Source organism: Cervus elaphus, chromosome 9 (assembly GCF_910594005.1).
Source record: "Cervus elaphus chromosome 9, mCerEla1.1, whole genome shotgun sequence".
Taxonomy (NCBI): domain Eukaryota; kingdom Metazoa; phylum Chordata; class Mammalia; order Artiodactyla; family Cervidae; genus Cervus; species Cervus elaphus.
In genome coordinates, this window is record NC_057823.1 from 16,391,747 (window position 1) to 16,404,276 (window position 12,530).

Sequence of the window (12,530 nt, forward strand, 5' to 3'; positions counted from 1 at the left end):
ATATTTCCCTGTGCTATACAGCAGGACCTTGTTGTGTATCCATCTCTATATGATAGTTTGCATCTGTTAATCACAAACTCCTCATCTTCCCTCTCACCTCTCCTCCCCCTTGGAAAATACAAGTCTATTCTCTATGTTGGTGAGTTTGTTTCTGTCTCCTGGATATGTTCATGTGTGTTGTAGTTCAGATTCCACATATAAGTCGTATCATATTTGTCTTTCTCTTTCAGACTTACTTTGCTTAGAATGATAATCTCTAGATCCATCCATGTTGCTGCAAATGGAATGATTTCTTTCTTTTTAATGGCTCTAATATTCTATCATGTATGTCATCAATTCATCTGTCAGTAGACCATCTTAACCATTTTTAGGTGTACAGTTCAGTGGCATTAAGTGCCTTCATATTGTTTTGCAACCATCACCATCAACCATCTCCAGGAATTTTTCACCTTCCCCCAACTGAAACTGTTTGTATTAAACACTAACTACCCATTCCTCCTCCCAAATCTTCTCTATGCATGACTCTTCCCTCCAGTAGTATGAATTGGACTTTGTTTGGTATCTAATACACATGGAATCATTTAATATTTGTCCCTTTCTGTCTGGTTATTTAATATGATTGGGGAGAAGGTTGACAGACTAGGAAGAGGAATTATCAGAAACATTGGGGATCAACTTTGCCCTGGTAGGCACTCTCCATTCTATTCCTGAGGAGCATTTGTCAGTTTTCTTAGAAAAGTTCCATGTGAAAAATCAATATTAATAGTGTACCACTTGAATTTCAAAATTTGAGCAGGATCTTACTCATCCTATATGTTAAAAAATCTGGCCACAATCATTAAGAAGCAAAAATATACTAAATGTCTATCTAAAATGTCTAAATGTAACTAAATGTCTACCAAAATATGCTAAATATACTAATGTCTACCTAAAGGTAGTGTTTAGATACTCTTATTAAATAATGGGAAAAATCATAAGCAAAGTATAGAAATAGTCAATAAGAAGAAAGAGAGAGCAACAATTATTTTGCAATGATAGAAACAAGACTGTCTGTGATCAATACATTGTCTTTATAATACATAGGATAATACATAGGAATGTGAGAATGTTATACTCATATGCTATGCAAAATCTAAGAAGAATTATGACTTAAGTAGGAAGTCCAAAATAATTTCCCAATTCTATTAAAGCTATTCCAAGAGGACAAATTGTGTAAAGAGAATGCCAAGAGCTAGGTAGATACATATATGTGACATTACCGCAGCATCTGAGTTTCCTGCAGCACATATTTGATTCTCCTGCCCTTTCCAGTCTTATGAACCAAAAAAGACCCAAAAAAAAAAAAAAATGACACTAGCACTGAGATTAGACTATTCTTCTGATAATCCTCCAGAGGGCACGCTTAATGTCCTTGTTCCTTGGGCTATAGATAAAGGGGTTCAGCATTGGGGTGACTACAGTGTACATCACTGAGGCCACTGCACCCTTCCTGGGGGAAAATGAGACAGCTGAGCTGAGGTATACACCCATGCCTGTTTCATAAAATAAACAAGCAACTGCCAGGTGAGAACCACAGGTGGAGAAGGCTTTGTACTTCCCACCTGATGAGGACACTCTCATAATGGAGGATATAATTCGAGTATATTGAGTATATCCATCCCCTGAGAATGGAATCCCACCAATGATGGTACTAATGAAATAGACTAATGTGATATTGATGGAGGTGTCAGAACAGGAAAGGTTGAGGAGTTGAGAAAGGTCACAGAAGAAATGAGGTATTTAACCATCTGCACAGAAGGTAAGTTGTGACATCACCAAGTAGTGCAGCAGGGAGGTCAAAAGGCTGATGGAAAATGACACCAGGACCAACAAGCCACAGAGACAGAGGTTCATGATGACCAGGTAGTGTAGGGGGTGACAAATGGCCACCAACCTTTCATAGGGAATCACCATCTGAAGGAGACTCTCCAAACATGCAAAAAGAGAGAAAAAGGTCACCTGAGCCAGACACCCTGCATAGGGGATAGATTTGCTGTGTGTCTGGAGATTCACTAACTTCTTGGGGACAGTGGTGGTGCTGAAACTGATGTCAGCCCAAGGACAAACTGGAAAGGAAGGAATACATGAGGGTGTGGAGGTGGGGGTCAGAGATGACAGCCAGAATGATGAGCAGGTTCCTAAACACGGTGACCAGGTATATGGACAGGAAGAGTCCAAAGAGGAGGGGCGGCAGGTCTGGATCATCTGAGAGGCCCAAGAGGAGGAATTCTGAGAGACCTGTTAGATTCTGAGGTTCCATGTTGATGAGGTATCTTTACAAAAAAGGAGAAAGTGTTGAATAAGCAACAATTGTGGAGGCACCCAGATAAGTGTCCAAACTTTGTATTTAATAAATCACAAATAGTTTTCACTCTTGAAGACCTCACACTCCAGCACCTTCAGCAATGTTTCTCAATTGTGAGGACATCTTTTTTGATGCCCAGAGTATTCACCAGTTTCTTTTTCTTCTTTTTTTTTTTCCAATCCAGAGCTTCTGCTTAATCAAAAGACACTGTAGGAAATGAAAGGAAAGTCACAGAGGGACAGAACCCCTTGGTAACACGTTGGTTACTAGTTTTCTACTGCTGCCTCAACTCATTACCAACAACCTAGGGACTTCAAAAACAAGGGGAATGTGTTATCACATAGTTCTACAGATAGAAGTCTGGCATGGGTATGACTGGGCTAGAAGCAGGTGGTCAGCAGTGCTGGTTCCTTCTCAAGGTTCCAAGGAGGAGTTTGTTTCCAGCTTCTGGATGCTCCTTCTTCAAAGTATCAAGGGCTCACCCCTCTGACCCTACTTCTGTGGACCACCTCACTCTGGTTGTGGCCAGGAAAGCCTCTCTGCTCTGAAGGACTCATGTGATTCAATGGACCCACCTGGATTTCACAGTGTCATCTCTCCATCTCGAGATTTTTAGTTTAAGCACATCTGCCAAGTTCCTGTCCCCACGTACTGTAACATACTCATCAGTCCTGGGGATTAGGGCAGGAAATCTTTAGCAAGGGAAACTTTCTGCCTACCACAACCTACTAAAAATATCATGGTCTCATACCCAGGACTTTTTTTTCAAACTTTAAACCTTTTATTTTGTATTGGGGTATATCTGATTAACAATGATGTGGTAGTTTCAGGTGAGCAGTGAAGGGACTCAGCCATACACATACATGTATCCATTCTCTCCTCCCATCCAGGCTGCCACATAACATGGAGTAGAGTTCCATGGGCTATACAATAGGTCCTTATTGATTAATTTTGAATATTGCTGTGTGCACATGACCTCCCTACACCTCCCACCCCGACCCCCGGCAAACAGTTTGTTTTCTAAGTCTGTGTCTCTTTCTATTTTGTAAGTAAGTTTATTTGTATTATCTTTTCAGATCCCACATATAAGGGATGTCATATGATATTTCTCCTTCTCTGACTTATTTCACTCAGTATGACACTCTCTATGTCCATCCATGTTGCTGCGAACATACCGGAATATTTAAAGAACACCTAGTTGTTGTTGTTCAGTTGCTAAGTCATGTCCAACTCTTTTGCGACCCCATGGATTGTAGCCTGCCAGGCTCCTCTGTCCATGGGATTTCCCAGGCAAGAACACTGGAGTGGTTTGCCAATTTCTTCTTCTAGGAATCTTACTGACCCAGGGATCTAACCCACATCTCCTGCACTGGCAGGCAGATTCCTTTACCACTGAGCCTCCAGGGAAGTCATCATTAGTTTCTTTAGCACTGATTTTAAAGGCATGGGGCCAAAGAACGTTAGCAAGATAAGAACATTTTGAGATAACAAGTCTATGAACACAATAATATATCCGCTCCCTAGTTTTAATGGGAAAATAAAAACGAAAAAATACTCTTCTGATTAAAAAAATTATATTTAGAGGACACTAAAAAGCACTCAAATGTTCTGTATCTTATCTAAATGTAGTACAAGAAAGTTCATTGATTTGCAATGCAGTTCTAAAGAGATAAAACCTTACTCACTGGACTCTAAATTAAAATCAAATGTTCACAGTCAGATAGCATTCCTGTTTGCTAGTTAACTTTAAGTGTTTTTCCTCGCTTTTTGGTTTTATGAGATACATCTCTCATGGGGATAAGAACTCACTCAAATGTGTGGGTGGTTTGGTCAGTCTCTTCAGATGTAACTGATAAACACTTGGTCTTGGTGAACTTCACATTTTGATGAATATGTTTTTGTTGAAAGAACAAAGCCATTTGGCATTGCTGATCTTGAAGATAGTATTAATGTACAATGCGCCAATGATTAACCATTAAATTTTAATATATATCTGAACTTGTTTTTCATATTTGCAAATTTTTAAAAATTGGAGTATAGTTGCTTTACAATGCTGTGTTAGTTTCTGCAGTACAACAAAGTGAATCACGCATGTGTACACACATATCCCTTCCCCCGTGGACCTCACTCCCGCTTCCCCATCCCACCCACCTAGGTCACCACAGAGCACCCAGCTGAGCTCTCTGCGCTATACAGTAGCCTCCCACTGGCTATCTGTTTCATACAGTACACAAATGTCATTTCTAGTCTCCCAATTTATCCCACCCTTATCCTGTTGTATGACCACAAGCCCATTCTCCATGTCTGTGTCTCTATTCCTGCCCTGCAAATAGGTTCATCTGTACTGTTTTTCTAGATTTTTTTTCTAGATATTTGTTTATTTCTTTTGGACTCACTTCACTCTGTATGACTGTCTCTAGGTCCGGTCCATCCATGTCTCTACAAATGACCCAATGTCATTCTTTTTTATGGCTGAGTAACATTCCATTGTATATATGTACCACATCTTTATCCATTCATCTGTTGATGGATGTTTAGGTTGCTTGTATGTCCTGGTTATTGTGAATAGTGCTGCAAGGAACATTGGGGTGCATGTGTGTTTTTGATTTACGGTTTTCTCAGTGTGTGCCCAGCACTGTGATTGCTGGATCATATGGAAGCTGTATTTTTAATTTTTTAAGGAACCTCAATACTGTTCTCCATAGTGGCTGTATTAATCTACATTCCTACCACTCCCTAACACCATACACAAAAATAAACTCAAAATAGATTAAAGACCTAAATATAAGACTGGGCAGTTTAAAGTTCTTAGAGGAAAACATCAGAAGAACACTCCTTGACATAAGGCACAGCAAGATCTCTTTTGACCTACCTCCTAAGATAATGAAAATAAAAGCAAATATAAAAATGGGACCTTGGCTCCAAAACATCATCTTTTCAAGAAAAATTCCCCAGAGAAGAACTAGAACATGAAAAACTTACCCTGTTGTGGGTACTTCTGCAGATCCCACCTTGCTGTTCCTAGCCATACAGTCAGATATACCTCTTGTTTCTCTTACACCCATAGAGTCCTTCCATCACTGTTAGAATAAGCCACAGTCTTTCCAGTGGCAGAGTGCTACAAACATCTCAGTGTTCATCCCTCAGTCATGTCTGACTCTTTATGACCTTTGGACTATAGCCCACCAGGCTCCTCTGTCCATGGGATTCTCCAGGCAAGAATATTAGAGTGGGTTGCAGTGTTGCTCCTCTGTCCATGGGATTCTCCAGGCAAGAATATTAGAGTGGGTTGCAGTGTTCTCCTCCAGGGGATCTTCCCAACCCAGGAATCAAACCCGGGTCTCTGGCATCTCCTGCATTGCTTATTTCTAGTCAATAAAGAGGTCATACCTCTCTCTTTTTCTTTAAAACCTTTGTGTTTGAACTCTTGGTGTTCATTAAGACAGTGTCCTTTTAGTTTTAAAGCAGGATATGTGAGATGTGGTCTGTTGTGACCTTCTACATCTTATCCTTGCAGTACTCGTGGCTCATAGTCTATGTATGAGGAACTCAGAGATTAATTCCTCATTAACTGATAGACAGAAAACTAGATATGTAGTTTTCTCAATTAAGCTGCATATATTTATCTAGTTTTCTGCCTATCAGATAATAAGAATATTCAATTACATTGGACATGGGACTTCCCAAGGGGCGCAGTGGTAAAGAACCCACCTGCCCTGCAGGAGACAAAACAGATGTGGGGTCTATCCCTGGGTTGTGAAGATCCTCTGGGATAGGAAATGGCAACCAGCTCTAGTATTCTTGCCTGGAAAACTCCATGAACAGAGGAGCCTGGAGGGCTACAGTCCGTGCGGTTGCTAAGTGTTGGATACGATTGAGCACTGAGCACATTCAGCACAAATTGGACATCCCTGGGAACCACCGCACTTGTGGTGGTATCTGATATGAGGGCAGTCTTGTGAGGATGGTTCTCTCGATTTTGTGGTGTGGCAAGTTCTCTTCAGTATGAAAGGGCAGTGGAAAAAGTAAAGCCAAGTTGAAGCCCCTCAGAGGTCTATGAAAACCACCAGGGTGCTCTAAAGATGATCCCTTAGAGTTGGCTGCAGTTGGGGGAAAAGGAATCAAATGCTTACATACTCACATCATACAGTCTTCGGATGTGGGCTGCCTTGGGCTCTCTGTAGCAGAGGGAGATCCCTCTAGAAGTTGATTCTTTTCTAAAAAGTTTCTTTATTTTAATTGGAGCATAATTACTTTATAATATTGTGATAGTTTTGCCATACATCTACATGAATCTTGAGGGCTGAGTAACACCCAACATTTGGGGAAATTGTCTCTCATTTCTGACTGATTGTGTGTGTGTGTGTGTGTGGTAAAACAACATAATATTAATTTTACCCTGTTAACTATTTTTAAGTGTACAGTTAAGTGGCATTAAGTATATTCATGTTGTTTTGCAACCATCACCACGATTCATTTCCAGAACTATTTTGTCTTCTCCAACTGAAACTCTGTGCCCATTAAACACTAACTCCCCTTTCCTCCTCCCAAAGCCTCTGGCAACCATCATTCTCTTCTCTGTCTATTCTTTGACTACTTTAGGTCCTTCATATCAGTGGAATCACTCAATTTCTGTTCTTTTTGTCTGATTATGTAATATGATTGGGCTTCCCTGGTGGCTCAGAGGGAAAAGTGTCTGCCTGCAATGAGGGAGACCTTGGTTCGATCCCCGGGTTGGGCAGATCCACTGGAGAAGGAAATGGCAACCCACTCCAGTACTCTTGCCTGGAAAATTCAACAGACAGAGGAGCCTGGTAGGCTACAGTCCATGGGATTGTGAAAAGTCACACACAACTGAGCAACTTCAGTTATGTAATAAAATTGGGGAGAAGTTAGACGGAATGGAATGGAGAATTATCAGGAAAATTGGGAATTGACTTTGGTGGGTACTCTATATCTACCCTTCAGGAAGCACACATCCCAGTTTCCCTAGTAAAGTCCAAGTTAACAACTTCTTTTTCAAACTTAGTATTCATAGTGTCCTATTTTGATATCAGAATACTTTGGTTTGGAAATGAAATGAAATACCCATCCTATTTGCCCAAAATTCATTAAGGAGCAAAAATATATTAGATGTCTTGGTCATTAAGGTAGGGTTTAGATACATGTAACAAATAGGGAATAATAATAGGAAAACATAGAGTAAGTTGTTGTTTAGTCACTAAGATGTTTTGGGACCTCAGGGACTGTAGCCTGCCAGGCTCCTCTGTCCATGAGATTTCCCAGGCAAGAATACTGGGGTGAGTTGCCATTTCCTTCTCCAGGAGATCTTCCCAACCCAGGGATTGAACCCCAATCTCCTGTACTGCAGGAGGATTCTTTACTGTTAGGCCAGCAGGAAACCCCATAGATTCAGTATATGACAAGAAATAGATCTGTGTTTATTTGGAGGTGATAGAAATAAGACTGCCTGTGACCAAGGGCTTTGGGCAATACATAAGGAAATTGAGAACTGTACAGTGAGGTGGTGTGCAAAATCTTGGAAGGGTTATGACCCCCAAATAATGTCCCAATTTCAGTAGAGCTAATTTAAGAGGGAAAAAATGTGCAACCAGAAAGCCAGATTGCTACATATATGCTATGGAACTGCAGATTCACAGTTACTTGTTGCACATATTTGATTTTACTGTCTTTTACAGTCTTAACAAACAACAACAGAAAAATTACACAAGTATTGAAATTAGACTTTTCTGATTATAATTCTCCACAGGGCACTCTTGATGTCCTTGTTCCTTAGGCTGTAGATGAAGGGGTTCAGCATAGGGGTGACCACAGTGTACATCACTGAGGCCACTGCACCCCTCCTGTGGGAAGATGAGACAGCTGAGCTGAGGTATACCCCAAGGCCAGTTCCATAAAATAAGCAAACAACTGACAGATGAGAACCACAGGTAGAGAAGGCTTTGTACTTCCCATCTGATGAGGAGACCCTCAGAATGGAGGATATAATTCGAGTATAAGAGTAAATGATCCCCGAGAGTGGAACTCCACCCAAGACGGCACCAATGAAATAGATTAATATGTTATTGATGAAGGTGTCAGAACAGGAAAGTTTGAGGAGTTGAGAAAGTTCACAAAAGAAATGAGGGATTTCCACATCTGCACAGAAGGTAAGCTGTGACACCATCAAGTAGTGCAGCAGGGAGGTCAAAAGGCTGATGGAGAATGACACCAGGGCCAACAAGCCACAGAGGCGGGGGTTTATGATGACCAGGTAGTGCAGAGGGTGACAGATGGCCACCAACCGGTCATAGGCCATCACTGTCAGAAGGAGACTCTCCAAAAAGGCAAAAAGAGAAAAAAAGGTCAGTTGAGTTAGGCAGCCTGCATAGGTGATGGATTTGCTGTGTGTCTGGAGGTTTACTAGCATCTTGGGGATGGTAGTGGTGCTGAAACTGGCGTCAGTCAATGACAGGTTAGAAAGGAAGACGTACATGGGGATGTGGAGGTGGGAATCAGAGATGACAGCCAGGATGATGAGCAGGTTCCCAAGCACAGTGACCAGGTACATGGACAAGAAGAGTCCGAAGAGGAGGGGCTGCAGGTCTGGATCATCTGAGAGGCCTAGGAGGAGGAATTCTGAGACACCTGTTAGATTCGGTGGTTTCATGTTGATGGGACACCTTTCAAAAAAAGTAGAGAGTGTTGAATACACAAAACAATGGTAGAGGCACCTAGATAAGTGTCCAAACTGGATTTAATCAATTCACAAATAAAGTATTAGAGGAAAAACATAGGAAGAACATTACTTGACATAAATCATATATGTCCATAACCATAAATAAGATAACCATAATTGAGATGAAAAGACAAACCTCAAAATAGGAAAAAATATTTGCAAATGAAGCTACAGACAAAGAATTAATCCTCAAAATATAGAAAGAGCCTGTGAAACTCAATATCAGAAAAAAAAGTTGATAAAAAATGGGTGGAAGGCCTACATAATATGTTTCCAAAGACACACAGAATTTTTTTTCAATCAGTATCAAATACTTTCAGAAAAAGATTGGAGGTTGAGTTTACATTTTGCTGTATTTGTTTGTCATGGCCAGGTAAAACTTCTTAAACATCCCTCTACTCCTGAACATATATGAAGGCTTGATTTTTCATCAAACCCCACCTCTTATGAACGGTCAAAAAATTTAAGACCTAATCAGGTCTCAAACACTAAGTTGGCCTCTTTATGCCAGCTTAAGAGAGCTTTTCATGCCAATTCTTCCTTATAGAGAGTTTGTGTTTCTCCTAAATTCAGCCCCTTGAATGTTGGCTGGATTGGCAGTAGAGAATACTGTCAAGGTGACTTGCAAATGGAGTGTCACTTTTGCCCTGTAAATGGAGTGTCACAAGTGACAATACTGTCAAGGTGCCTTATAAATGGAGTTTCACTGTCTGCATTTGAATCTGACTTTATCCCCTTCTCTACCACAGAGCCTGATCAAAATTACATTAAAATCAAAATTCCTATCCTCAGGTGGAAAATGATAATAATGCATGTTGCTCTCTTTTGGGGGATGGGAATGCAGATAAAGGGCTTCTCTGTTGGCTCAAAGAATAAAGAATCTGTCTGCAATAGAGGAGACCTGGGTTCAGTCCCTGGGTTTGGAAGATCCGCTGAAAAACAGAATGGCAACCCACTCCAGTATTCTTGTGGTTTCCCTGGTGGCTCAGATGGTAAAGAATCTACCGGTAATGCAGGTGACCCAGGTTTGATCCCTAGATTGGGAAGATCCCCTGGAGAAGGGAATGGCAACCCACTCTAGTATTCTTGACTGGAGAATTCCATTGACAGAGGAGCCTGGCAGACTACAGTCCATGGGGTTGTAAAGAGTTGGACATGAATTAGTGACTAAAACATTCACACTTCCAATGCAAATAAAATAACAAACTACATTAAAAAATTACTCCAGCCTCTGGCATATGGATTCCTACATAAGTCTTTGTAATACTGTGGTTATTGTCATCATTTCATTACCATCACCTTCAAGATCAACTGGAGTACTTAGGGAACACTTTTAGAAGGACCCATTTCCTAATCAGGTAGAAAAGATGCCCAAGGAAGATAGAATCAGTGTGGAAGGAAAACAAAACTTGAATAGGCATTCTAGGATCCCCACCACTAACAATAACATAAACCTCGTAGGCTTTGAGCTGATCTTTGCATTTTGGTGGCCTCCCACTGACTATTATAACTGTCCCACTGCCTTGATGGTGAGCATACAAGTCTCCCTCATCCCTCCTGCATTCAGTGTCTCCCACTGTACTTGGCAGTCTCTGGGCTGGGCTGTGTCTCTGCTGGACCAAGACTGAGGGTTGCAGATTGGCTGCCTGTCCCCTACCTGCTGTTGGATGAAGACTGAAGCTTTGTCCTAAGAACAGGCAGTAAGACAGACTCAGGTGTGGGCCTCCTGGTGCAGACAATAACTCTGGGAGGATGAGACACACAGGTATGGATCCCATTGGACTAGAGCTGGCTAACTGAAGGTCTGGGAAGCACAGCCTGATTATTTACAGTAATTCAGCCTGGAGACCTCCATGCACAGAGCAGATAATTAGCCAAACTGGTCCATGGTCTCTCAGTCCCTGAGGGTTTGCTAATTTAATGGAGGAGGAAAAGGAGAAAAGTGAACATATTAGGAAGGATCCAGTAGAGCCTGGAAGAGGCTGATTTGTATTCCTCACCTCTGCCTTCCAGTTTATTTTCTCATCATAAAATTCAGACACTCTTTTTTTTCTCAATTAGGGGAAGCAATACATGATTTTATGTCTGTAAATTCACTGAATTAATCATGAAATCTAGAGAGATTTTGGTCTTCTCTTCAAAGAGTGTGATTATATTTCTATTTTCATGGTTAAGTTTTCTGTCTCTGGCATTGTCATATTTTTCTTTCTATAGTCCTGGTCTCAAGTTTTGGGCTTTCTGTCTTGGAGATTTATGGTTTTTGTTATTATATTTTTTGAATTTGGAGCCAAGATACCCAAAGTGAGAGTCACTCTGGGAAGCACTGCACTTGTGTTGGTGTCTGAAATGAGGACAGTCTTGTGAGAACTGTTCTGTAGACTCTGCAGTTTGGCAAACTCTCTGTAGCATGAAAGGGCAGTGGAAAAGTCAAGCCAAGCTGAAGACCCTCAAAGTTCTATGAAAACCACCAGGGTCCTCTAAAGATGATCCCTTAGAGTTGGCTGCAGTTGGGGGAAAGGAGCCAAATGCTTACACACCCTCCCCCGCCTCCCACATTATGCAGTCATCAGATGTGGGCTCTCTGAAGCTGAGGCAGGTACCTCTAGGAGTTGATTCCTGAGGGCTAACACCCAAACTTGGAGCATTCCATCTCTCATTTCTGACAGGAGATTTTTTTGTTGTGGTAAGAAAAAAAAAATAACACAACATTTACCTCCTAACTATTTTTAAGTGTACAATTCAACAGCATTAAGTTCATTCACATTATTTAGCAACCATCACAACCATCTGTCTCCAGAACTATATCATCTTCCCCTAATGGACACTCTGTGCCCATTGAACACTAACTCCCCTTTTCCTGATCCCAAAGCCTCTTGCAACCATCATTTTCTTTAAATTTGACTACTTTAGCTGTGGAATCATTCAGTGTTTTGTCCCTTTCTGTCTCACTAAGTAATATGATTGGGGAGAAGTTAGATGGAATGGGAAGGAGATTTATCAGCAAATATTGGAATCAATTTTGCTCTGGTAGGTAATCTCCTTGCTACTCCTTGGGAAGCATATATCCCAGTTTTCCTAGGAAACTCCCAATTGATAACTGCTTATGTAAAGTCAGTATTCACAGTGCCCTATTTCAGTTTCCAAAGTTCTCTGATTTGGAAATGATATACCCATCCTATTTTCACAAAAAGATTATTAAAAAGCAATAATATATTGGATGTGTTGATCATTATAGTACAGTATAGATACATATGACAAATAGGGAATAATAAAAGGAAAAGTATAGAATCAATATATAGCAAGAAATAGAGCTGTGTTTCCTTCCTTGCAAGGAAAGTTATGACAAACATAGATAGCCTATTAAAAAGCAGAGACATCACTGCTGACAAAGGTCAAAATCGTTTTTCTAGTAGTTATGTACAGATGTGAGAGTTGGACCATGAAGGC

General features: G+C 40.9%; 1 protein-coding gene and 1 pseudogene across 1 annotated transcript; both read right to left on the minus strand.

The window, feature by feature from the left end:
• Positions 1-1,365: 1,365 nt before the first annotated feature.
• On the minus strand, positions 1,366-2,299 carry LOC122701008 (annotated as a pseudogene).
• A 5,785-nt stretch (positions 2,300-8,084) lies between these two features.
• Positions 8,085-9,032, minus strand: LOC122700897 (olfactory receptor 18-like). Its single transcript, XM_043913927.1, has one exon. The coding sequence runs from the start codon at positions 9,012-9,014 to the stop codon at positions 8,085-8,087; it is 930 nt and encodes a 309-aa protein (XP_043769862.1). The 5' UTR covers positions 9,015-9,032.
• Between the last annotated feature and the right edge of the window lie 3,498 nt (positions 9,033-12,530).

Excerpts from the sequence above, each read along its gene's own strand:
- LOC122700897 (XM_043913927.1), bottom strand. The coding sequence starts at position 9,014 with ATGAAACCACCGAATCTAACAGGTGTCTCAGAATTCCTCCTCCTAGGC.